This window comes from Podarcis gaigeae, assembly GCF_964106915.1.
Source record: "Podarcis gaigeae genome assembly, chromosome: 3".
Classification (NCBI taxonomy): domain Eukaryota; kingdom Metazoa; phylum Chordata; class Lepidosauria; order Squamata; family Lacertidae; genus Podarcis; species Podarcis gaigeae.
The window spans coordinates 104,978,224-105,003,703 of record NC_139680.1 but is presented as its reverse complement, the minus strand read 5'-3'; the positions used below and the strand labels follow the sequence as shown (position 1 = coordinate 105,003,703).

The window sequence follows — 25,480 nt, the reverse complement described above, 5'->3', positions numbered from 1 at the left end:
ACCATATACTTACCCAGGGCCTCTTTAGTGTGAACAGTGGGAGATGGAAGTATTTTAGACGGAGTCGCTTGTGTCATACTTGAAGTGTTTGGAGTGGTATGACGGTTGTCATTGAAAATGGAAGAATTTCTACCACCCGATGCTAAAATAGTAAGAAAACCAATGTAAGAATTTGGCAGTGGAAAACATGCTTTGAAGTTAATGGACTTTATTACACATGTGCTCCTTTATTTCCATCAAAGAGGCACAGTAGTTAACACTGGAACAAGTAGCAAGAAGACTTTGCTGTGCTTTATAGATCTGCATTCCTCTTAAAAAGAAAAACGAAAAAAATATTTATGCTGTAATTTCTAGTGCCCTGCATTGGTTTCAGAATGGGTAGTGTATATCTCAATAAAGGATAAAATGCTTTTATCCCAAAGTAAAGATAAAATGAATTGTATGAACTGAAGTTATATTTGGAACCCAAATTGAGCTTGTAACTAGTACGCATGCAACCATGGGGACTACTGTATCTAGAGCTGGCACATACAGTATTTTCAAATTGTTAAGTAGTAAGAGATTTCATGCTTTCAACAATTCAGCTCTCTTTTGGATTGCGTTCATAAGTGTATTTTTGTAAATTCCTGGATTGATAAGGCTTATAGATTTGGGCCGAAAAAGGATTCCAAGATTACACATGACTGTATGGTCATTTTTGAAACAAAGGAACAAAGAGAAACCATTTTAGGACACCACTATTAAAAACACCTAAAGATAGAAGGGAAGGGGATAAACTTGTTCAAAGAGATCCCAAAACACTTCTTGGCCCTGAGAAATAACTACACAGATTTGGGGACTGCTTTAAGAAGAATGAATATTTTTTTCAGGGAGTTTCCAGAAGGTCTCTCTTTCAAGTTCCAAGGGAGAAAACAAATAAGAACTGTGGGAGAGAAAGATTTCTGGAGAAAAATGTAAAAGAGCTGGGATTGGAAAGTCCTTCCTCACTGGGGGCAGGGGCAGCAGGCCCCTAAAAAAATGAGGATGGCTTTAAAATTTTGCTCCTGGAATGTGAATGGTTTAAATTCTCCTCGAGAAAGGAGCCAAGTTCATCACGTTTTGGCAAGACAGAATTTGGATGTAATCTGTTTACAGGAAACACACGTTATTAGACTTCATAGAAATATTTTACAGAATAAGAAACTTGGACAGGAATTTATTTCATTGGACAAAGTTAAAAAAAGAGTTGATGTTGTAAGGATGAGGAGAGGAGATACATTGCTGTTGAGATTACAGCACAAGGCGATAAATTTCTTTTATTGGGAATCTATGCACCAAATGATGGTAAAGTGGAATTTTTTAAAAAATTGGACTCAAGACTTACAGACTATTTGGATTACAAATTGATTTTAATGGGTGACCTGAATGGGGTAGCCTCAACATTTATGGATGTCACAAGAACAAAAACTTCCAAATATTTTTTTTGATATGATGGATAAATATGACTTGTCAGTTATATGGAGGTTATGGAATCCTACGGAAAGAGATTATACTTTCCCCCCTCAAATTCAAGCCAAACATTTTTGAGAATCAACTATTTATGGATTTCTAGAGATCTGGTCCCTAGGGTCTGTAAAACTCAAATTTGTCCTAAGACTTGTTCTAATTATAATGCAGTGTTTTTGGAAATGAAATTATGTCTGCAGGATTCCTTCAGATGGAGGATGAATGATGAGTTGTTGAGGAATGAACAGATGATTGGCAAGGTCCAAAATACGCTAAGAGATTATTTTGAATTAAATATGAATACAGACATAGAAACAAGTCATTTGGGATGCTTAGTAAAGCTGTAATGAGAGGTTTCCTCATACAATAGAATTTGATAAAGAAAAAGATACAGAATGAAAATAAAGAAAAAATTCTGTCTCAAATAAAAGAAAAAGAGAAGAATTTGAGAGCAATGCCAAAGAGCCAACAGATACAAAAAGAAATTAAAGCTTTGCAAATTCAATTTTCTCAAATCATAAATCAAGAAATAGAATGGAAAATAAAAACAATTAAACAGAGGAACTTTGAATCTACAAATAAGTGTGGAAAATTGTTGGCTTGGCAATTAAAAGAGAGACAGAAACAGAATACAGTTACAAATATTGTATCTGATGGGAAATCTGTTGAAAACCCTGCATACATAAGGAAATGTTTTAAGAAATATTTTAAACAACTGTACAAAAAACGTAAAGAAGACAAGGATAAAATTGAGCAATTTCTTAATACAAATGAATTGCAGAAAATTCCCACAGATAAAAGACTCCTATTCAATGGTTTGATTACTAGACAGGAAGTTGAGACAGCTATAAATCAGATGAAACTAGGCAACGCCCCAGGACCAGATGGGTTATCAGCCAAATATTACAAAACTCTGAAAGATTAGCTAATTCAACCATTGGCAGATGTGTGTAGTAAGATTTTAAGAGGGGAGAAAGCACCTGAAACCTGGAAAGATGCACATATAACCCTGATACCGAAATTAGACCATGATAGATCGGATGTTAAAAATTACAGACCAATCTCATTACTTAATGCGGATTATAAAATTTTTGCAAATATTCTGGCTAATAGATTGAAGAAGGTCTTAACAGAGTATATTCATAAGGACCAGGCAGGATTTCTGCCTGGACGACACATGAAAGATGATATTAGGAATTTAATTGATATATGGGAAAGATTAGAAGCTAAAAGAAATTGTAAAGCTTTATTAATGTTTATTGACGCGGAGAAGGCCTTTGATAATATCTCTTGGCTTTTTATGGAAAGAAATTTAGAAAGAATTGAGGTTGGTCAAGAATTCTTAAATAGTATCAAGGCGATCTATTCTGAGCAGAAAGCTAAAATTATTGTTAACAATATGGTATCAGAGGAAATTAGAATTGAGAAAGGAACCAGGCAAGGGTGTCCACTCTCCCCTCTGTTATTTATTTCGGTTCTGGAGGTTTTGCTAAATATGTTGAGGAAAGAAGAGGAGGCTAAGGGGATTGTAGTAGGATCCAAAGAGTATAAATTAAAACCCTTTGCTGATTATTTGGTTTTAACTTTACAGGATCCAGAAACCAGTGCAATAAAAGCACTGGAGATGATTCAGGAGTTTGGGCAGGTGGCAGGATTCAAACTAAGTAAGAGCAAAACCAAAGTTTTAGGGGAGAAATTGGACAATGATGAAAGGAGAATTTTTATTGAGAAGACAGGCCTGACCTTTTCGAAAAAAGTTAAGTACTTAGGGGTGAATTTAACGGTGAAGAACTTATATAAGGACAATTATGTAAAAGTAGGGAATGAAATTAAAAGAGAATTAGAGATATGGACAAATCTAAAACTCACACTTATGGGCTGAATATTGGTGATTAATATGAATGTACTGCTGAAAATGTTGTTCTTGTTTCAAACTCTACTAATTATTGATAATATTAAATGTTTTAAAGAGTGGCAGAAGGAGTTGTCAAAGTTTATCTGGTAGGCGAAAAAACCTAGAATTAAATATGAATTGCTTACCGATGTGAGAGAAAGAGGGGGGTTTCCCCTGCCAGATTTGAAGATATGTTTTGAAGCTGCGGCCTTCTGATGGATTAAAGACTACAATTAGACAATGAAGATATCCTGGATTTGGAGGGATTGGATAATAGTGCTTTCAAGAATCATATAATTAGGAAAACGCTGTACAATGTTTGGAGTAGATATAAAGATCTTTTACTACGAAAAACACCCAAATGGGTCTCTCCAATGGAAGCACAGGCCCCAAAAAAGTTAAATATGGAAAACAAAGGGTTGAGATACTCTGATTTATTGATAGAGGACCGAGAAGGCTGTAAATTAAAACCGTTTGAACAAATTAAAGACAAGGTGAATTGGCTTCAATACTATCAAATTAATGAATTATTCAAGATAGATAAGAGAAATGGTTTTGCAACAGAAAAAACCAAATTGGAGACGGAATTGTTAAGATACTAATGTTAAAAACATGTCTAAAAATGTATAATCTGTTGTTGGAGTGGCATACAAAGGATGAACAAGTTAAATCGGTTGTGACTGATTGGGCACAAGATGTAGGACATAATATAATGATGGAGGATTGGGAGAGGCTATGGAAGAAAGGGGTAAAATTTACTGCATGTACGATGTTAAAGGAAAATATAATGAAAATGATGTATAGATGGTATTTAGGTAAAAGGTAAAGGTACCCCTGCCCGTACGGGCCAGTCTTGACAGACTCTGGGGTTGTGCGCCCATCTCACTCAAGAGGCCAGGGGCCAGCGCTGTCCGGAGACACTTCCGGGTCACGTGGCCAGCGTGACATCGCTGCATCTGGCAAGCCAGAGCCGCACACGGAAACGCCGTTTACCTTCCCGCTGGTAAGCGGTCCCTATTTATCTACTTGCACCTGGAGGTGCTTTCGAACTGCTAGGTTGGCAGGCGCTGGGACCGAGCAGCGGGAGCGCACCCCGCCGCAGGGATTCGAACCGCCGACCTTTCGATCGGCAAGTCCTAGGCGCTGAGGCTTTAACCCACAGCGCCACCTGCGTCCCTATAGATGGTATTTAACTCCGGTTAAATTAGCTAAGATTTATCACGTGTGGAGGACATGTTCCAAGGTGAGAGACTTCTGGGAAAAGATTTATAATGAATTTTAAAAAATGTTGAAATATACATTTATAAAAAAAACCAGAGGCCTTTCTCCTTGGAATAATAGGTTCTGAACTGCCCTAGAAAGATGTAAAGTTATTTTTGTATGCCACAACTGCTGCTCAAATTTTAATAGCTAAGAAATGGAAAACACAGGAACTACCAACTGTGGAAGAATGGCAGATGAAAATGATGGAATATATGGAGTTGGCTGACCTTACTGGAAGAATCCGTGACCAAAAGAAGAGGAATACCAAGAAGAGTGGAAGAAATTTAAGGACTATTTGAATAAATACTGTGATATTAAAAATAAGAAATTACTTGAAAGTACCAAAATAGGCCTATGATTAAATTCAGAGTTAATTAAATAAATAAGATTTAGAACTTTAAGGAAAGTTAAGAAATTTTATTTTAATTGGAATATTGTGTTTTTAAAAAATGATTATCAGAAAACTGCTACATTTTAATTACAAGGAAATTCAGATGGGAGGGCTCAGAGGAAGCCCAAAATATGTTTATGAGGTTGACATCTTTCCGCGGGGTCTGAAAGACAGAGCTGTTCCACAAGGCCTTTGGCCAGGGCACAGCCTGACTCCCTCCTTTGGCAATCTTCACAGAACTCTAGCCCAATGGTTGCCATCAATTTGATTTGAATTAATTTTATAATGAATGATTTTAGAATGTTGTACTATTTTATTGTTGTTAGCTGCCATGAGCCCGGCTGGGGAGGGCGGGATATAAATAAAATTTATTTATTATTATTATTATTATTAGTCTAGATAATTAATTAATTTGTGTTGTTTAGGTGTTTAGGTATTTACCGGTACCTTGTTTTTACTCTCTTTTTTGTTTATATTTGTTAACTTGTCTTTTTTGTTGTTGTTTTCCCCCCTATTTTTCTTTTGTTGTGATATGTGTTATATCTGTAAGAAACTTAATATTTTTTTTTTAAAGTGTATTTTTGTGTGTGACATTTATATCTCACCCTTCCTCCAAAGTGCTCATGGCAGCAAAAATTACTTCTCTCCCCGCCACCCCAGACTTCCCCCCCTCTTCCACTCCGATCTTTACAGCCACCCTGTGAAGTAAGTTAAGCTGAGATAGAAGCTGAGCTACAATCATCACATGGATGAGGCAGAATCAGGCACACAACTGATGCTGCCATGCCAGCCACACTTTCCAACATCGGTGTGATGAGAGCTTATGTATTCACACGTTTGTAGGTGCTTCAGAACACCAGAGTACCTGCCCAAGAGAGTCCTAGTTGCCTGCATACACTTAGGTGGCCCTTTCTCATGTTCTACTTAAGAACATACTGGCCAGGGTATGTGTTTGAGTGTATGCTGCCTGCATGAGATGCTGATGGGGCCGTGGGGTCCAGTTGCCCTTCCTCTACGCAATAATTACATGCATGAAAATAGCTGATGTGACTGGTCCAGTGTCAACCCATTGTGCTTCATAGCTACATGGGGATTGGAACCTGCAACCTTCTGTCCTTAGTCCTACACCATACTGGGCTTTCCAGTGTTATGCAATGATTCATGAGCATGTTTGCTCTGTGGCCACGAAGCCCTTTCAGTAGTTGGAGTCAACTTTATCATGGAGCCTCAACACAGCTGAACCACAGACCACTCACTGCCTGTAAGATAAAGTAGGAGACTTTTGAGTATAGCTCAATAGCCTGCTATGTTAGAGGGCTCACAGAGTATTACAAAGAGTGCAAGAGAGCAGATTATTACCATCTCTCATTTCTGCGGAGTGTTGCGGTTTCTGATGAGATGTGTCCAAGTGCCTGCACAGAAAAGCCAACGTGTTAAGTTCTCCAGTATCGGTTAAAGGCAACCTAATTCTTACAAGGTCAAAAACAGGTAGTGAAATATGAACAACATATTTGAGTGAGTGCTCAAAATGAGAGATGGGTGAAAGGAAGCGAATGGCTTTCTTTTAAAATTTATGACAGAGCCATCTGTTGAAAAGGAGCAGGGTGGTTTTAGGTCTGCCCAAAAATGCCATAGCAACAGGCATAGGCAAACTCGGCCCTCCAGATGTTTCGAGACTACAGTTCCCATCATCCCTGACCACTGGCCCTGTTAGCTAGGGATGATGGGAGTTGTAGTCCCAAAACATCTGGAGGGCCAAGTTTGCCTATGCCTGCCATAGCATGTCTTCACAAATAATCCCCCTCAAGGAAGGCACTCCAAGTTCCCCTCACCTAGTTGAAAGAAAAACTAGGGGAAAAACAATGGAGACAGGCATTAAGAGGCCTAGTTTTCACTTACTGCTCTGCATGATGGTAATCATTGGAGAGGATAGCACGTTTCTGGGGCGGCTGATCATCAGAGCTGACTTGAAATCTGTGCAGACTATTCTCACAATCTTCAAGATCAAGTTTTGCTTTGGGTGCAGCCTTTCCGCTGGGTATGGTCGATGCAGAAACCAAGGCTGGTTGTTGCTGGAAATTCCTGACTGGTTGTGTAGCTGAAGCACCACCCACCGAAATCTCATCGGAAACTGATATTTGCTGCCAATTTCCTACCAGCTGCGAAGCCGAAGAACCTGATGCCAATCTCTGATGTTCTGTCCCCAAATTCAGAGACTTTTGTAGATATCCAGCTAGGGAAGGTACTGCCCACTCTGGCTGACCCTGAGCTGCACAGGTTTGTACGTAGGGGTCACCCTTAAAAAGTGAAGAAAAACAACATTTAGGCAAGGAGAAACTTACACAATGTTTTCTGACCCTGCCCAGCAACCTATGGCATTTCAAGACAGAAGTGTTAGTATGAAAATTGTGCACATTTTAAAAAACTTAGAATGGGTTTAAAGCTTTAAGGAATTTTTTATCAATTTAAATCTGCTTCCCGTCATGCCCTGAGACTTAGAGTAGAAATGTGTTTTAACACAGGAAGGACATACAAGTTTTGAAAGTTAGGCAATTCAAACAAAACTATTTTTTGCAGGACCAATAGGTATCGTTTGTCCATCAGCCCCAGTCAGCATGGGAAATGGGGATGATGGGCGAGATTGGTTCCTCATTCCTATTCTATTAACTTGAAGCCAGATGTGGCCAATACAGTGCCTTCTAGATGCTGTTGTACTATAACTCCCAACACCCCTGTCTACTGGCTGTGGCTAATGGGAGCTATAGTCCAACAATCATCTGCAGGGTACCAGGTTAGCTTCCCCCACCAGCCCAACTGAAATAAAACCCACTGTCTAACCAAAGGAGCCAGGGCTACAGCACATTGCTTTGGCTTGGAGAAGATCTCAGATACTATTTCCAACTCAAGCAGAGATTGTGGGAAGAACTTGGGAGAGCTGCTGCTCCTAATACTAGGCAAGACTGGCTAGTGGCCCAACCCTGTAAAGTAATATATTCACTAAATAACAAATACGCATAGCACCTGAAAAACAATCTGACTTGGATTTTGGAAAGCTTATATAGGCTTGGAGTTGGAGAGCAACTACTGAAAATACCTTTAGGTACACATTTTTGCAGTTTATCCAATCAATCAATCAATGAAATGCTAGCCAAGCTCATTCATTCATGAGCTCTGTTTTAACAGCGTCTTGAGGATGCTGTTGCTTAGTCTTAACTGGCACAAAGAGATATGCCCGGGGTATCTCACTAGAGCAGTTAATGAGGAGGGGGGCAGCTATGAGTCCTGGCGTGGAGTCTCTGCTGCTCCCCAAGGGTGAGAGGGGCGAGGAAGTCAGCACTTTCAAAGCATATTTTTCAACCAAGTGACATTTTGATGTAAATAACGCAGAGAATGAATATTTAAAAGAATGCCAATATAGTATACAGTATCACAAACATACATACCACTGTGGAGCTTTGAAGGGATTGCCAAGTAGATGGCTGTGCTACAGTTTTCTGGGATGTTGATGATGTCTGGGAGAGCTGATCTAGCCTCTGCTGTAGTTTCTGTAGCTCAAGGAGGTCATTTTCCTTCTTCTTCAAAAATTCTCTCTCATCATCCTCTGAATGTCAAATGCCATATTGCAGAAAGCAAAGCATCTATATGAATATTCTTTTAGTATGGAGGGAGGCAGTATCTCTCTCTCCCACTTTCTCTTTGGTTATTGTTAATAGCTATTATAAATAACTACTATTATAAATTGTTAATAGCTATTATAAAAGGAAACTTAGCAACTCTGAAAAAACAGGAAAAGATAGACAGAGGCCAGGACAGAAGCCAGGATGATAGACAAGGTGTCAAAATACTTGTTAATTCTGAATATGTTAAGGTCTCCAAGGATATAGGAAGCATCTACACACAAAAACTGAATGAGTTACTTTGGATAAGTTGCCATATCTGAGAACTTTTAGGAAAATCAGGAAGGGACAGGAATTGTAATGGTTAGCTTCCCACTGCCACTGAGTTTTCAGCTATTACTAAGATCATAAATGTGAAAATTATGCCCCATTTATTTCAATGTGACACAAAGTGCAACTAGTTTAGCCTGGGTCCAGTCTAGTGTAGCAGCATGTTTTGTCTAATTTTAAAATGTCTTGCAACTCTGCCTTCAGGCTCTGGAGCAAGATTAGCTGGAAGTCTTAACTTGTAATTACCCCATTTTTTGTTCCTTTTCAGCTGCTCAGCCTTTTTAAAATGCGCATTGGCTCTGACTTCTTCAAAGCACAGTTCAGAACCTTCACAGATGAGAAGGTTCTTGTCGTACATGACCTTCTGCTCAAGGTTAGGATTAGATGGAGTCGGTAGGATTTCTGACCTGGAAATAGTGGTGACATATCTAGGCTGTTCCCTGTGGAGGAAAAGAAGTGGCAAGTTTCTTTACAGCAACTATTGGCGCAGTCTCTGCCCAAGGGCACCCAAAACAGCACGCAACACTCAAAAAACAAGAGAGACCATTTAAACACAAACAAGCAACATCCTATCCTATCATGAAGCTAACAAATGGTAATACCAACAACCAATCTGTGATTAAGAGCGCCAGCCTCTAAACAACACCAATTCAAATGCCAAAAGTCTTTTGAGAAGGGAGCTGCTCATAGGGTGCTATTGGGTTTGCCTCTCCCCTTCTTCAATCTAGCCTACTAGAAATGTGCATTCACTTTGGAGAAAGCCCAAATACCAAAGCAAGTCGCAACTTTCAGACCTACAAGGAAAACAAGCCTTCCCCAGTGCTGTCTAAAACAAAATAGGCTGGCCATGAAATTCCAGAACTAGAGTATTAGAGCTGTGATAGGTGCAATATAGGTATTTTCAGAGATGTTATTCCCCCCCCCCAGCCCCATGTAAATGAATGGAGACAGTGCCGCCTTCTTCAGCAAGACTGGACATAGGGGGGAAATGAAGGCTGAACCTTAGAAATAGCCGAGGGAGAAGTCCACTGCTCAGAGACGGCTCCTTTGCCTGAAAGGCCATTGCCTTGGCAGGGTGGACTTCCCCCACCCTCCTCCCCAGCTATTTTTTTTGGGATGCTGCCTTTACTTTACCAACTAGTTAGTTACTCTATTCGTCAGCAACCTTCAGAGTAGTTCCTGCTCATACTGTAGGAGCGAGCAGGGACTGCTCTGAAGACCGTTAAGGAAGGGGGTCTGAAAGCGGCTCCAATGCAAACTTTCATTGAATGGAGATCTCCAATCATTTGAAAAAACCAAAAGAGGCACCATCCTAAGCAAAGAGGCCTTTGTGTTTAACGAAAACACAAATCAGGTTAAAAAAGGAATTGGGATTGGTTGTGATGATAAAGGGTAGTACCTTGTAACCCGCTCCCTTACCAAATGTTAGGGTAAAAATGAGGTAAAATGTCAATAAGAAATTAGGGCAGGAACAAGGCAGATCTCCTTTGGAAATGTATTACAGAGCGAGTGCTACCAATGAAAAAAATCAGCTTTACTGTTCCTAACTAGGGAAAGCTTAGCAGGGAAAGCAGAGTTTTCCCCTGGACTCAAGAGACAAGGCAAAGATGCACATTCAAGTATGCATGACCCAAACCATTTAAGCACGAACATTCAAGTTGTGAATGTAACTTACAGTTACTTACATTTTTTCTTGTTCCCTACAGATGATGGGCTGTTGTTCAGAATTCACTGGATTCTAGAAAATAGGAGAGGAAATTCAGTTTGAGGATTCTTTTAGCACAGGGCTGAAAAGACAAGGAACAGGGCAGCGGAAGAAGATACAAATTTAATAACAATAATAAACAGAGGCCTCATGTGACCTTCCCATAGCCAAGTAAGCAAGGTAGAAGGTTTAAAAACTTTCTGTGGCAGGAAAACCTAGTTTGGAAAGAGTTTTTTAAGCCCTCTGCCTTGCTTAAGGGGCCCTGGGAAGGTCATGTGAGATTTAATGGGGCCTTCAGGAGATATTACAAGATCTTGGACAGCTTCTTCCAACTGTTCCCCCCATTCTCCACTTACATTCCTGCCACCTGTTCAAAGCTGCAATCACGTAACGAGTTGCGGTTCTACTGTACCTGATTTTGATTAGCACAGACTGGGCCTTCTTTAGGAGCCATCTGATTTGACATTTGGGGATTAAGAGGCTGCAGAACACCAACTACAGGAGGAAAAAATACCATGAGAGAAACCAAGAATGGATGCTGATCATTAAAGACAGTTCACATTATAAAAGAAGGGATGGGGAACCTGTAGCCTTCCAGATGATCTCAAGCTCCAACTCCTACCAGCCCCAGCCAGCACAGCTAATTATCAGGGATGGGGAGAGCTATAGTCCAAGAACATCCAGATCCACAGGTTTCCCCATCCCTGATCTAAGACTACTTCCACAAGATGATGACTGGATTCTAGAACCTGGTCTGTTTCTCTGCATTAAAAGCATTCAGTGTAGAATGCACCAGAACAGCAATACCACTTCAAACAAGTAGAGATTTAGATTACAATCTTATCTCTTTCACTGACTACTTGGCTGAAGGCAAAAAACAGGCTAGAATAGAAGGTATAAAATGAGCTTCTATCATCTCTGTCTACAAAAGAAGTTCAACAATGCCATTGCACCATAGCAATGTAGAGCGAAGCAATGGGGACATCCAGGGGAATCACTCAAAACTGAGCAATTGGAGGGTATTTTCTATCCTCCAGCAGCCTCCTGTGTCCCACTCTACACTGTCTAGGAGGGCCACCCAACTTTTTGGAAAGAATTTTCAGGGTTCCCAAATGGTTGAAGGGGAGAGGAGGGAATGGAAAGCTACCCTTCCCTAAGTTAACCTAGCTTGGGATCCAGGCTATTGTATTTATGCAGAGCTCTTTTTCCTCATTCCTTTATTTTCTTTCCACTGGGCACTCTCTCGCTTAACCGGCGCTTTTTCTCCAGTCCAAAACATGTGTCCTAGTCCAGTTCTGACCATTTTTGTCCGCAAACATGATACCTCGGCAAGTGTGTGGAAGGACTACAGCTCAGTGTTACAGCATCTGCTTTGCAGGTAGGAGGTCCCAGAGTCAATACCCAGAATCACCAGTTAGTTATGGGACAGAACTCCATCTGAAATCCTGGAAAGCAGCTAACAGTCCGTGCAGACAATACTGAACTGGCTGAACCAGTGGCCTGGCTTAGCATAAGGGAGCTTTCTGTGTTCCTCTGCCCTTGAACATACACAGCAAACTCTCTTCGTTCACAGGACAAAAATCAAACTCTTTGTTTCAGAGGACAGCCACCCATCAGTTCCCCCCTATACAGAACCAGTAGATTGTGAAGAGTCCTTGGAGACAATGCCACAATGTGCGGTGCCATCAGGCAGAGGCACAAAGGTTTTACATTAGCGTCATTTCAGTTCCCTCTTTGAAGGGCGTGACCCTCAAGTTTATTTTCAGGAATTCTGACATTACTAAATTAAATTCTTAAGAAGCAAGTCGTAAGATTATTACATTGAAAGTGTAGAAAGTAAACCTACCATGATTTGAAATTTGATTCTGAGGTAAGCAACTCTGCAAAAATCTAGGTGGAAGAGAAGAGACCGTAACTAGCATTGGCGATGGAAGGTTAAGAAGTCAAATACTTCTGTATCAAATAAGATTTAATTTAAAAGCTCAAGTTGAAGTTTAAAGATCACAGCAAAGACAGCTTAAAAGGCCACACAACAACAGTTTTCTAAAGTTGGTTACGATGAAATTATTCCCTAATTGCCTACATAGTCTCGTTATCACCAAGCACAATGCATACCTCACGTGCCAATTAGAGTTTTAAAGCCTTTAACTCTTAAGCTTCGTTTTCAGCCTCACCACTGTCAAGAGATGCAGCTTTTATTTCTTTTTTTTAACAAAGAAGCACATAAGGTCTTTGAATCGGTAATTCCAAGTTTTCCAGCTCACACTTAATCAGACAACACCTGAGGCTTGAAAAAATCTCAGCATATACCTATATACACTCTGTCACAAGAGACTAGGGGCCTGCGGGATTTGACATCTTTCCACAGGGCCTGCAAGACAGAGCTGTTCCACCTGGCCTTTGGTTTGGACTCAGTCTGACCCTTATGGTTTTGATATATGGCCTAATTTTAAAATGAGGCTGCATTTTAAATTGTATTTTAACCTGTACAGTGGTGCCCCGCAAGACGAATGCCCCGCAAAACGAAAAACTCGCAAGACGAAAGTTTTCCGTTTTTGAGTCGTTCCGCAAGACGAATTTCCCTATGGGCTTGCTTCGCAAGAAGAAAGCCCATAGGGAAATCTCCGGGGACCTCTTTTAAATGCTGGCGGTGGGGAGCAAAGCCTTTCGCCCCCCTCCGGCCTTCAGAAGAGGTCCAGGAAGGCTGGCGGGGGCCCGAAAGGCTTTGCTCCCCACCGCCAGCATTTTAAAAGCGGTCCGGGATAGCAGGGAATTGCGCTGCGCTTTCCCGCTACCCCGGACCGCTTTTAAAATGCTGGCCATCGGGAGCAAAGACTTTCGCCCTCCGCCAGCCTTCAGAAGAGGTCCTGGACCTCTTCTGAAGGCCGGCAGGGGGCGAAAGTCTTTGCTCCCCCCCCGCCTGCCTTCCCGGGATAGTGGAGAAGCGAAGTGTTTCTCCGCTATCCCGACAGCTTTTGAAGGCAGGCGGGGGGGGGGGGAGAGCAAAGACTTTTGCCCTCCGCCGGCCTTCAGAAGAGGTCCTGGACCTCTTCTAACGGCTGGCGGGGGGCAAAAGTCTTTGCTCCCCCCCGCCTGCCTTCCCGGGACAGTGGAGACTTCTCCGCTGTCCGGGGTGATCTTAAAATGCTGGCGGGGGGCAGCAAAGCCTTCACTGCCGCCCGCCAGCATTTTAAAATCCGCTGTCCCGGGGGCTTTTAAAATGCTGGCGGTCGATAGCAAAGCCCTCATGCCCCGGAGCTTGCGGGGCTGGAGGTGGGGAGAAGGGCTTTTCTTCCCACCGCCAGCCTTCAGAACAGCCTTCTGAAGGCTGGCGGTGGGGAACAAAGCCCTTGTCCCCCCCCCCAGCCTTCAGAAGAGGTCGGGGGACAGACTGTCCCCGGACCTGGTCTGAAGGCGGTTTCCATAGGAACGCATTGATTGATTTTCAATGCATTCCTATAGGAAACCGTGCTTCGCAAGACGAAAAACTCGCAAGACGAAAAAACTTGCGGAACGAATTAATTTCGTCTTGCGAGGCACCACTGTATTTTAAATTGGGGTTTTTTTTCTTCCCTATTATGTTTTTATTGCAGTTTTACTGGCGTTAGCCACCCTGGGCCCGGTTCTGGCCGGGGAGGGCGGGGTATAAATAAAAATTATTATTATTATTACTTTTCTCCGCAACAGGGGTGGGGAACTTCAGGCCCAGGGGGCCAAATGCAGCCTCAAAAGTCCTCTCTATCTAGGCCTCAGAACTATCCCCAGGCCCCACCCTTTCCCCCCAGCTCATAGCCCTCCTTTGCACCTTGAGTTTTGCCTGGTTGGAATGTGTACCCAAACTGTGATGCCCCTTGTTTTCTTGGATGGAGCATAGAGAGGAGTCTCTGAATGTGTGTCGAACCTAGTCTACAGAGCAGGTAAAATTTACATTTGCTGCTCTACCCACTTTCCCTCTGACCCACCCATCAAAAGCCACCCACAGGAGCTGTGATAGGTGTGTCCTGGGAAGGGGTCTGGGGGCCAAACATAAAGACCTGGAGGGGCACATCTGCCCCAAACTAGAGGTTCTTCCCCTTGGACTCCACTGTCTTTACTTTACAAAATCAGTTTGTCAATCACAGGCCAAATATAGACATACCTGTACTGTTGATGCAGCTTCTCAATTGGTTCTGCTCCATTCTGAATACCCTTTTGAATAACAGTGCTTGCATGAGATATATTTCCTTGCATGCCAAGCTTCTGAGCCCAAGCACAATACAGAAGAGATGATTTGCTACCAACCCCTTGGCTGCACAAATAGTCAAAAAAATTGCTTGGCTTATCAATGAAGTCGGCCTAGAGGAGATATAGACATATGCACATTAACATTCATTTAAAAGAAAGTCAGCTTAGTAACAATAATGTTCCATTATGAAAGCAAGGACAAGAAAACAACCAACACTACCATCGCTATTTGAAAACTAGCTTTCTATGAGTGTGAAAACATCTTTCAAGACAAGCTACTCATCTGGGTAGCAACTAGTTCAATTTTGAATTGAGCATAAGTGACCGAAAGGCCACTCACTGATTCATGACCACATGAACCAAGGAGAGAGTAAAGGGCTCTTCAATCTCTTCTTGTCCATTCTACACCTCAGCTGCTCACTCCCTTGTACAAGCCAAGGAATAGGCATCAGTAGTTGAAGTACATGGTTTTCCCAGGAGTGATGTATGGAAGTGAGAGCTGGACCATAAAGAAGGCTGATCGCCGAAGAATTGATGCTTTTGAATTATGGTGCTGGAGGAGACTCTTAAGAGTCCCATGAACTGCAAGAAGATCAAACCTCTCCATTCTGAAGGAAATCAGCCCTGAGTGCTCACTGGAAGGACAGATCCTGAAGCTGAGGCTCCAATACTTTGGCCACCTCATGAGAAGAGAAGACTCCCTGGAAAAGACCCTGATGTTGGGAAAGATGAAGGGCACAAGGAGAAGGGGACGACAGAGGACGAGATGGTTGGACAGTGTTCTCGAAGCATGAGTTTGACCAAACTGCGGGAGGCAGTGGAAGACAGGAGTGCCTGGTGTGCTCTGGTTCAGGGGGTCACGAAGAGTCGGACACGACTAAACGACTAAACAACAACAACAAGTTGAAGTACACAGTGGGAGAACACCAAGCCCTGCAGACAAGGCCATCTCTATCACCTGGCCAAGTGGAAGAAGGTATCCAGTTCATTTCCTGGTATGTCTGGTTAAAAAGATCTCTGTCAGCTGGTGTGGAGAAAGATCCCTGTCAGAAAGTCTGGAGAGCTGCTGCCAGCAAAAGCAGACAACTTTGCAACCATATCACTATTTTTTAAAATGGAATGAATGGACAATAATGAGATGGACCAATAGAAAAAGTAAATTGCCTTATACCAAGTCCATCTAGCTCAGAACTGGCTACCCTGACTGGCAGCGATTCTGCAGGGCTTCATAGAATCATTGAATTGTAGACTTGGAAGGGATCCTAACAGTCATCTAGTCCAACCCTCTGCAATGCAGGAATCCCAGTTAGAGCATACATGACAGAAGAGCCAGATGGGCAGGGTATAAATAATAAAATTATTATTATTATGATACAGGAATTCTTTCCAGTCTTACCTGGAGATGCCAGGGACTGAATCTGGGACTTCTTGCATACAAATCAGATGCTCTGCTATTGAGCTCCAAACCTCCCCTGATGATGCGACTTAGTAAAAAGCAGCTTCACAGGGTAAAAGGAGTTTTACTACATATTCAGAGCAGGCGTGCAGCAGAACGTGTGGTACAAGAGCTATCTGCTTGGGCTTGGTTATAGTAAAGGGCCAAGTAAAACTTTGATTGTGTCTTGGTTCACACAGAAGAAAACGCTTGTGACACATCACAGAAGATTGGAATGGATGAGGGGGTCTCCAGGTTGCCATCCAAAGAGGGATGGTGAATGTTCAGCCCTAGAGAGTTTGCTGGACTCAAATTTACAGCAGCACCAGCCAGCATTGACAATAGTCAGGGCAATAGGAATTGGGAGTCCAGCATCATCTGGAAGGTGACAGAATACTCACCCCTGCACTAAAAGATACCCCCACATTCTGACATTCCTTTTAATTGCTAACTAACCAAATAAACAGCGCTTCCACTTAATATCAATAAACATCAGGTTAAACATTACACAATCCAAAGGTACAATAATTCAGATTCTTTTAATGCAAACATAATTATATCCCAACTTATAATTATATAATTTAAGGCTACTTACATTAATCCAAAACAACTTAAAAACAATTTACTATTTACTGTTCAGCATGTGCAATTTTTTAATAAAATGTGCATCTATTCTGTATACGTACAAACGTCACACAGCAGTTGATGAATCTTGCGTCGTGCTGGTACCTCTTGTCACTTAAAAATATTTTCACAAGCCGCTCCAGCAAGTACAGCAGGTGCTTTTGTCTCCCTTCTACTCCCGATAAACCTTCAACCCACTGAAAATACCTAAAAAGAGGAACTGATCAACTGTATGTCTTACAGCAGCGTTTCCCAATCTTGGATCCCCAGATGTTGTCGAACTACAGCTCCCAACTGCCCTGCCAGCATGGCCAACTACCAGGGATAATGGAAAATGTAGTTGAAAAACAGCTGGACACCCAAGGATGGGAAAGGCTGCCTTACAGTATAGTTAGAATCCTTACTAAACATGTGGCCAGACACTACGAAGACATTTTACCAAAAGGAGCTGTTAACATGGATGCTGCCAGGATCTCTATAGCAAAACAGTGGAAAGCATTTTTTAAAAATATGACTGCATCCTTATGATATAAAAACCTTTGGGATTTAGTTATTGCAGAAAAGTAACACAAGCTACAGGTCTCTAAGGGGCAAGAATATCTTGATCATTTCTAATCATTGTGGAGGGTTTTTATTTCATATGGTTTAGTTTCAGATATACAGGCATCTCTCTGCTCTCCATTTAGAGAAATGTGGCTGTCATGATTTTAGATCGGGTGTTATTATTTAGCTTTAGTTGGAGTAATTGGTCTTTTTTGTTAGTACAGTCATACCTCGGGCTGAAGTAGCTTCAGGATAAGTATTTTCGGGTTGCGCGCTGCAGCGACCCGGAAGTAACAGAGTGCGTTACTTCCGAGTTTCGCCGCTCGCACATGCACTCAAAATGACACCATGCACATGCGCACAAGCGGCAAATCGCGACCAGCACAGACGTGGGTTGCATTCACTACTGGATGCAAACGGGGCTCCGGAATGGATCCTGTTCGCATCCAGAGGTACCACTGTACTTTTTTGTTTGTGGTTATAAAATAACTTGAATAAATCTAGGGAAAAAAAGAGGGCAGCCAGAGGAAAGACTAACCTATACCAAGGATCAAGTGGGTCATCACCGCTGTAGTTCTGTATGAGAGTTTCAAACATTCTGTGAAACAAAGCAGACAGCATCATATCAGTATTTAACACAATATGGCCGTTTAGCAGTATTTGAATGGGTCTGACACTGTATCCCATAGTGCTTTTGCAGACCCCTTCAAAGATACAGGTGCCTGATCTCTTCCCCCTTCCCCTGGCCACAGACTAGGGCTAAATTGGTGGCTCCAAACTGTCAAGGTAAGGGAGGGCCACCAGTATCCACCAACCTAAACAGAAGTGCTGCCAGCCTTCAAAAACCTGAAACTGGCTCTGAATGAAAGTGAAAACATGAGCAGCAGCCACATTAATTAAAGTTTGGTGCGTAGGCACAATATACCCAACCTTTTCAGTTGGCACTGAAGCTCTAGAATGTCATCTTTATGCTGCGAACCATCCTGAGATATTTGGATGAAGGGTACTATACAAATATTATTAATAATAATCTGTAGCTAGGCCTGTATGGAACTGTCACTATGTGCCTCCTGGAACCTACTAGTGGATTCCTTTCTTTAATTGAAGGGGTGGGCTAAATCAATCACCTGTTGCTTGACAACTCTTACCATTAAAGTATTTTATCACACTCTTTGACCCATGACATTTAGGACTGCCACTAGATGCGGGTGGCGCTGTGGTCTAAACCTAGCAGTGGGGACATTGGTTTCTGGGTGGGAATTGATCATGGTGTGGATTTGCCAAGTGTGCCTTCCTCTTAGCACGTTTCTCCCTTGCGTCCCGAGTTCGAGTGTCTTCAAAGCCCATGACACCTTTGGTAAAGGCTGTTCTCCAACTGGAGCACTCACAGGCCAGTGTTTCCCAGTTGTCAGTGTTAAGAACTCCGAGTTGTCGGGTTAAGAACTTAATTTGTTCTGGAAGTCTGTTCTTAACCTGAAACTGTTCTTAACCTGAAGCACTACTTTAGCTAATGGGGCCTCCTGCTGCCGCCGCACCGCCGGAGCACGATTTCTGTTCTCATCCTGAAGCAAAGTTCTTAACCCGAGGTAATATTTCTGAAGCGTGAGGTTACAGACTCCGCTAACCCAGAAATATTACCTCGGGTTAAGAACTTTGCTTCAGGATGAGAACAGAAATCATGCTCTGGCGGCGCCGCAGCAGCAGGAGACCCCATTAGCTAAAGTGGTGCTTCAGGTTAAGAAGCGTTTCAGGTTAAGAACAGACCCCCAGAACGAATAAAGTACTTAACCAGAGGTATCACTGTACTACATTTTTTTTAGATTTCCCTTGAGACAGTCTTTAAACCTCTTTTGTTGACCGCCAGCATTACGCTTTCCATTTTTAAACTCAGAGTACGCACAGGCAGCGCGGAGCCTCACTGCCACGGCCTCTGTGCACGTGCAGAGTGCAATTTACCCGCTCCTCCGCCCCCCACCCTCCCACATCCCTTCAGATTTCAGGCCCGCGATAAAACCCGGGGAAGGGAACGACCCTCGCCTCCCCCCCCTCCTCAGCTGCGACTACTCACTGTGCGCGCGCGGAAAGCTCTGCGGCTGCCCCGGTAGCCGGCGAAGCCATGGAAGCTGCCGCGTCCACCATAACTGGGAAGAAACATTTAAAAATATTCAAACCGTCCCGCGCAGCCGCACAAAGCGTTCTGGCCATTTCGGGATTGGCCGGAATGAGAGCCAATCAGAACGAAGGGAGGCGGAGAGACCCTCGATGGAGAGAGGACGTAGTAACGCGACTGATACAGAAGAGGTAAAGAGGGTGGGGGGATCCAGATAAGTATCATCCACGACCCTCGCTTCCGGTTCACATTCGAAGCCCGCCGTATGCGGGGCAGAAAGATAATACGAGGAGGGGGCGGAGCTTCGCGTTTTTGGTGTCCGGTGCCCACGACTTTTGCATCAGCTACTTGCCCCGCGCGCTCATTTGGGAACCGGAAGTGTAAGTGCAGTTTTTTATTATTATTAATTTCCTTTTTATATTTATTTATATTATTGCTGATATTTACAACAACAACAACAACAACAACAACAAATTATCTGTATAAAGTAAAGGTAAAGGTACACCTGACCATTAGGTCCAGTCGTGACCCACTCTGGGGTTGCGGCGCTCATCTCGCTTTATTGGCCGAGGGAGCCGGCGTACAGTTTCCGGGTCATGTGGCCAGCATGACTAATCCGCTTCTGGCTAACCAGAGCAGCGCACAGAAACGCTGTTTACCTTCCTGCTGGAGCAGTACCTATTTATGTACTTGCACTTTGATGTGCTTTCGAACTGCTAGGTTGGCAGGAGTAGGGACCGAGCAACGGGAGCTCACCCCATCGCGGGGATTTGAACCGCCAACCTTCTGATCGCCAAGTCCTAGGCTCTGTGCTTTAACCCACAGCGCCACCCGTGTCCCAGTTATTTGTATACCACCCTATTAAATGCTATTACCTATTCCACCCTATTACCAGCATGAGTTTGACCAAACTGCGGGAGGCAGTGGAGGACAGAGGTGCCTGGCGTTCTCTGGTCCATGGGGTCACGAAGAGTCGGACACGACTAAACGACTAAACAACAAACAACAACATTAAATGCTAAGGTAGCCTTATTCACCTTCATAGTTTCCTATCACAGTAGCAGGAAACAAAAGTTGGCCAAATAATTCTGCAATCCTATTGCCACTTCCCTGGAATTCAACAGGCCTCATGAAATATACTCGGAGTTGAGAGTGGATTTCATGCTCTTTATTCAGCTCATAGTGGTGAGGAGGAATGAAATTTCCCCCAAAGTATCTGCTTTATATACATTATTTACACAATGGGCTAATTAGCCAATCAGTGATTGGCTAATTCTGGGATTCTCCTTAGCCCAATCAGGTTGTGGATTCACTTCCATCTGGAGCTGGATTGGGTGGCTCCTGCGGACCAATCATACTGCTGCATTGTTCTAGGACCAATTAGACTGCTGCATTCTGAATCCTTTTGTTCCAGGACCAATCAGACTGCTGCATTTTGGATCCTATTGTTCTAGGACCAATCAGACTGCTGCATTTTGGATCCTGTTCAACTCGGTACATAACACCTCACTTACTTTATTTTATTTTATTTGCTTACTGTAACTCTATCCCCCCTTTTCCTCCAAGCAGCTCAAAAGTGGCGTGGCATGGTTCTCTCCTTTCTCATTTAATCCCCAGCAACAACTTTGTGAGGAAGGTTACCGTGAACTGATAAGGGGCTGATTTGAACCTTGCTCTCCCAAATCCTAGTCAAGTGTTCTAACCACTACACCACACTGGCTCTGAGCAGACTTGGCAAGGATTGCGCTACTAGTTATACTGACACCCACGACAGAAATTACCACAAATCACCTATCTCTGAAAGTAAAGGTACACGTTTTTAATAAACTAAAATCCCCAACCATTTACAGGATGACCAAGATCAGCTGCCTCACACTGTTTAATGGTCAGGCCTACCTTGGAAACTAGGGAAATAAGGCTGCAGTCCTTATGAAGGCAGCGGGAGAAGACAGGCAAGTACTCTTTTAAGTGTTAGATAATTTGCAGTGCTCAGTGTTTTCAAGTGCGATTTGATCACATTCTGGCAAATTCAGGTTGTACAATCAAAGCTGATTTGGACATCTTGGCCAAGCCACACTACATTCCTTAGTTTTTGTTGCTGATATTGCTGTTTGTTTTATTTTTTTATAATTATATATCAATAATCTCTCATTTTCTGACACAAGTTCTAATTTCCTTCATTTCCACAAGAGGGTGGCAAACAATAAGTTTTTCAAAAAGCCTCATTGCAGGCCTCTATTCTTTTCTTAAGCTTAGACAAAGTTCATTCTGCGGGTGAAGCTTGACTTCAGTTACTGACGGTTCCTAATAACTAGGTGTGCCTTTTTCATTTTGTAAGCTTGAAGAAAAAGCTTTCTCCAATAGTGTCACCTAGAAGGGTAGCCACACTAGTCTGTTGCAGCAAAAACAAGTAGTATTTAGATACCTTGCAGCACATCCTACTCATATCTACTCAGAAGTTTGCCCCACTGAATTCATTGGGACTTGTACTTAGATAAGTGTTAAAAAGAGTAGCAGAGGTTTTATGACATAAACAGTTCATGACTGGAGTCCACTTCATTAGACTTTTGGAATGTTGTCCTCATTTAAGGCTCTGCAACAAAATGTTGCAGTGTTGAGTACAAGCATTCAGGTTTCCAAAAACTCCATTCCACATACTTTCTTATTTTCTGTCCTCACTCACACAGTCAGCTAAAAGTTTATGCCCATAGAGCATACTCAGTCCTCATTTAGCTGTGTCATCCCCCACCCATACTTTTTTGGTGTTATTGGTCAGGTGTGTGGCCACTTTTGTTTCACAAAGATTGGTACCCTGAGTATTAAGATTGCCATTAGGATATACGATAATAGGTGTTTGAACAGGGATAATGCTGCTTGCTTGCCTGAAAAGAGAATGAAGGTGTATTTGTATGTTTGTAGAAACGTCTGTCTTTTTGCATGGCTGGGGTGTAATCTGCTGTACAAAGGGCAGAGCCACATCCATTATTCTAGCCTCCTTTGCACCCTGAGCTACCAGTGGCGTAGCGTGGGGGTGCAGGGGGGGCCAGCTGCACCGGGCGCAACATCTGGGGGTTAGGGGGCACAAATCCACGGGTTAGGGGGCGCAAATCCATGGGTTAGGGGGTGCAAATTACTTGCCTTGCCCCGGGTGCTGACAACCCACGCTACGCCACTGTGTCCTACCCAGGGTTGCCTCAGGCTGAAGAAGATTCCACAACAATTATCCGCTCAGCAGCAAGTCTTACCAAGCTCAGTGGGATTTCCAGGTAAGTATGTATAGGATTGCTGCCTAAATCTTTCACAACAGAATTAACTGGTGGTAGCATGATCACTATAGCTTTTTTATTTAACAAAGTGTATGATGGTTGTGCTGTAAGAAACGGTAGAACTGTACTAAGAGAAACTGCTTTTGATTTCCCAATTTACCTCATCATAGCAGGAGAGGATTCCATTGTGCACCCATTTAATTGAAGACTTATCATAAAACTATAGAGGCCAGAATCCAGCTGTACATTATCGCATTGTAATATAAACTTTTTTGTAAGATTAGCAGTTGTTAATACAGCAAGTCAACATTCTGACAGTAACTGCCCTACAACCTAAGAGCTTAATGTGTGAACAGAGAATGATATAAATTGCAAACACTTTTTAAAAATGCTGACATCCCTTTCTTTTACATTGCACTGTTATATTACATGACCCAATTTCCTTATACTGAAATTTTATTTTTACCACGTTTAATTCAGTGGGTGCATTTAGTTCCTCATGATAGTATTACTGTACTTCCTGTTGCATATTATGATGCTATCCTAGTTCATGCATTCAAAACTCACCCTACATGTAGTGATTTTATTTCACTCAGTTAAAGCTGTTAAAAAAGTTGCACATTTAATCAACTTGCACAGCCAAAGCCTATGCATATTTGCTCAGAAGTAAGTTCCACTAAGTTCAGTGGGGCTTGCTCCCAAGTAAGAGCATAGGATTGCAGTCTCAAAATTCTCAGTTTGATAGCCCTAGTAGCAATACCTTGATAGAAAGAAATGTTCAGTTCATTAAATCTGTCTAGCATATTTTTGGTTGCTTTGTTTAAACTAGCCATTCAGGACCATCCCTACCATTTGGTAGACAGTAGCAGCTGATCTTGAGTATCATGTTAGAAAGTCCAATATAATATTGTTGTATTTATACTCCCAGAGAGAGGCTCTTGTGGGATTTTCTGTTTCAGGTGCCAAACTAGTTTGATTACAGTACCCCATGACTTGGGGAGGGGGACACAGTTTGGTATTCTGCCTTAGGCAGAAAACTGTCTTGGATCAGCCCTGAAGCTAGTTTAGTGTGTATGTTCGTGTTGTTTAAAATGCCTTGTAAATCACATTGAAGGCCTGTCTCGGTAGAACCTTTTTATTTTTTAGAATAAATAAATATGTATCTTGCCTTATACTTTTATTTGGAATCACATTTGTGTTTTAAATGAAGTCCGTGTGATTTATGGGAACCACTAACTGCATCTGGTACTCTTCTCAACATTTTCTGGCAAATTAATCTCAGATTACTCTTTAGTGCAATCAGGTGTTGCCTATACAGCAAGGCGGGCTTCTTTTCATATGGAAGTTCTTCAGACTTGATACGAAACATCTGGGTGCCCAGTAGGCTGTGCCAAGATTGACAGTGGAGCTGATGATCTGCTAGAGAAAAACTGTTTTTCGTAGCTGACAAAAACACACACACACATTTTCTGTTTTGCCAATGCAGAAAAGAAGAAAAAGAATATTTACTTTGTGCTTCACTCATCCAAGTCCTAGCCAGGCAGATGCTTATGAGAACTCCTTGCCTCCCACCTTGTGAAGAAGCATCTCTTAATATTGTCAACACTTCAGAATGCTTTAAGCATAAATAGGTGTTGGGTGAACAGTTCGGCATATGGCTGTACCATGTTGTGTGCCTTGAGGAAATGGCTGGAGTGCTGCAAAAGAGGTTAACTTGGCATACATGGTTCCATAATAATAATAAAATGGTTCCGGAATAATAATAATAATAATATTAATAATAATATTCCACAACACTGTGGCGCTGTGGGTAAAACCTCAGCACCTAGGACTTGCCGATCACATGGTCGGCGGTTCGAATCCCCACGGCGGGGTGCGCTTCCGTCGTTCGGTCCCAGCGCCTGCCAACCTAGCAGTTCGAAAGCACCTCCGGGTGCAAGTAGATAAATAGGGACCGCTTACCAGTGGGAAGGTAAACGGCGTTCTGTGTGCTGCGCTGGCTCGCCAGATGCAGCTTGTCTCGCTGGCCACGTGACCCAGAAGTGTCTGCGGACAGCGCTGGCTCCCGGCCTATAGAGTGAGATGAGCGCACAACCCTAGAGTCTGTCAAGACTGGCCCGAACGGGCAGGGGTACCTTTACCTTTACCTAATAATAATAATAATAATAATAATAATAATAAATTTTACCTCACCCATCTGGCCATCTGGCCAGGCCTCCCCAGCCACTCTGGGCAGCTCCCAACAGAACATTAAAAACACAATAAAACATCAAACATTAAAAACTTCCCTAAACAGGGCTGCCTTCAGATGTTTTCTAAAAATCAGATAGTTGTTTATTTCCTTGATATCTGATGGGGGGGGGCGTGTTCCACAGGGCAGGCGCCACTACCGAGAAGGCCCTCTGCCTGGTTCCCTGTAACCTCACTTCTCGCAATGAGAGAACTGCCAGAAGACCCTTGGCCCATACCCAGTGCTGGATTTACGTATAAGCTATAGCTTAGGGTCCCACTCTCTTGGGGCCCCAAAAAAAATTTAAGGGGAAAAAATCTGGATGTACATTTCCAAAATATAAGATAAAAAACAAATAAAATA

The 25,480-nt window shown here is 42.6% G+C and overlaps 2 protein-coding genes across 5 annotated transcripts in view; one reads left to right on the top strand and one right to left on the bottom strand.

Annotated features, from left to right (window-relative positions):
* The window catches only part of BUB1 (BUB1 mitotic checkpoint serine/threonine kinase), a 34,306-nt gene extending 14,575 nt beyond the window's left edge, over positions 1-19,731 (bottom strand). For both annotated transcript variants that reach the window (XM_083733141.1, XM_083733142.1), the window contains exons 1-12: positions 19,580-19,731; positions 18,050-18,109; positions 17,031-17,175; positions 14,824-15,020; positions 12,532-12,575; positions 11,098-11,180; positions 10,666-10,718; positions 9,227-9,420; positions 8,477-8,634; positions 6,933-7,330; positions 6,393-6,445; positions 14-142 (exon numbers count right to left, since the gene is read on the bottom strand). In XM_083733141.1, the coding sequence (XP_083589267.1) occupies positions 14-142; positions 6,393-6,445; positions 6,933-7,330; positions 8,477-8,634; positions 9,227-9,420; positions 10,666-10,718; positions 11,098-11,180; positions 12,532-12,575; positions 14,824-15,020; positions 17,031-17,175; positions 18,050-18,109; positions 19,580-19,716 (1,651 nt within the window). In that variant the 5' untranslated portion in view covers positions 19,717-19,731. The remainder of the gene's footprint in view (positions 1-13; positions 143-6,392; positions 6,446-6,932; positions 7,331-8,476; positions 8,635-9,226; positions 9,421-10,665; positions 10,719-11,097; positions 11,181-12,531; positions 12,576-14,823; positions 15,021-17,030; positions 17,176-18,049; positions 18,110-19,579) is intronic.
* Positions 19,732-19,810: 79 nt separating this feature from the next.
* BCL2L11 (BCL2 like 11) overlaps positions 19,811-25,480 on the top strand; it is a 98,498-nt gene continuing 92,828 nt past the window's right edge. The window contains exon 1 of one of the 3 annotated variants that reach the window (XM_083733834.1): positions 19,811-20,001. The gene's annotated coding sequence lies outside the window, so the exon portion shown is untranslated. The remainder of the gene's footprint in view (positions 20,002-25,480) is intronic. The other 2 variants (XM_083733832.1, XM_083733833.1) reach the window with 2 other exon arrangements.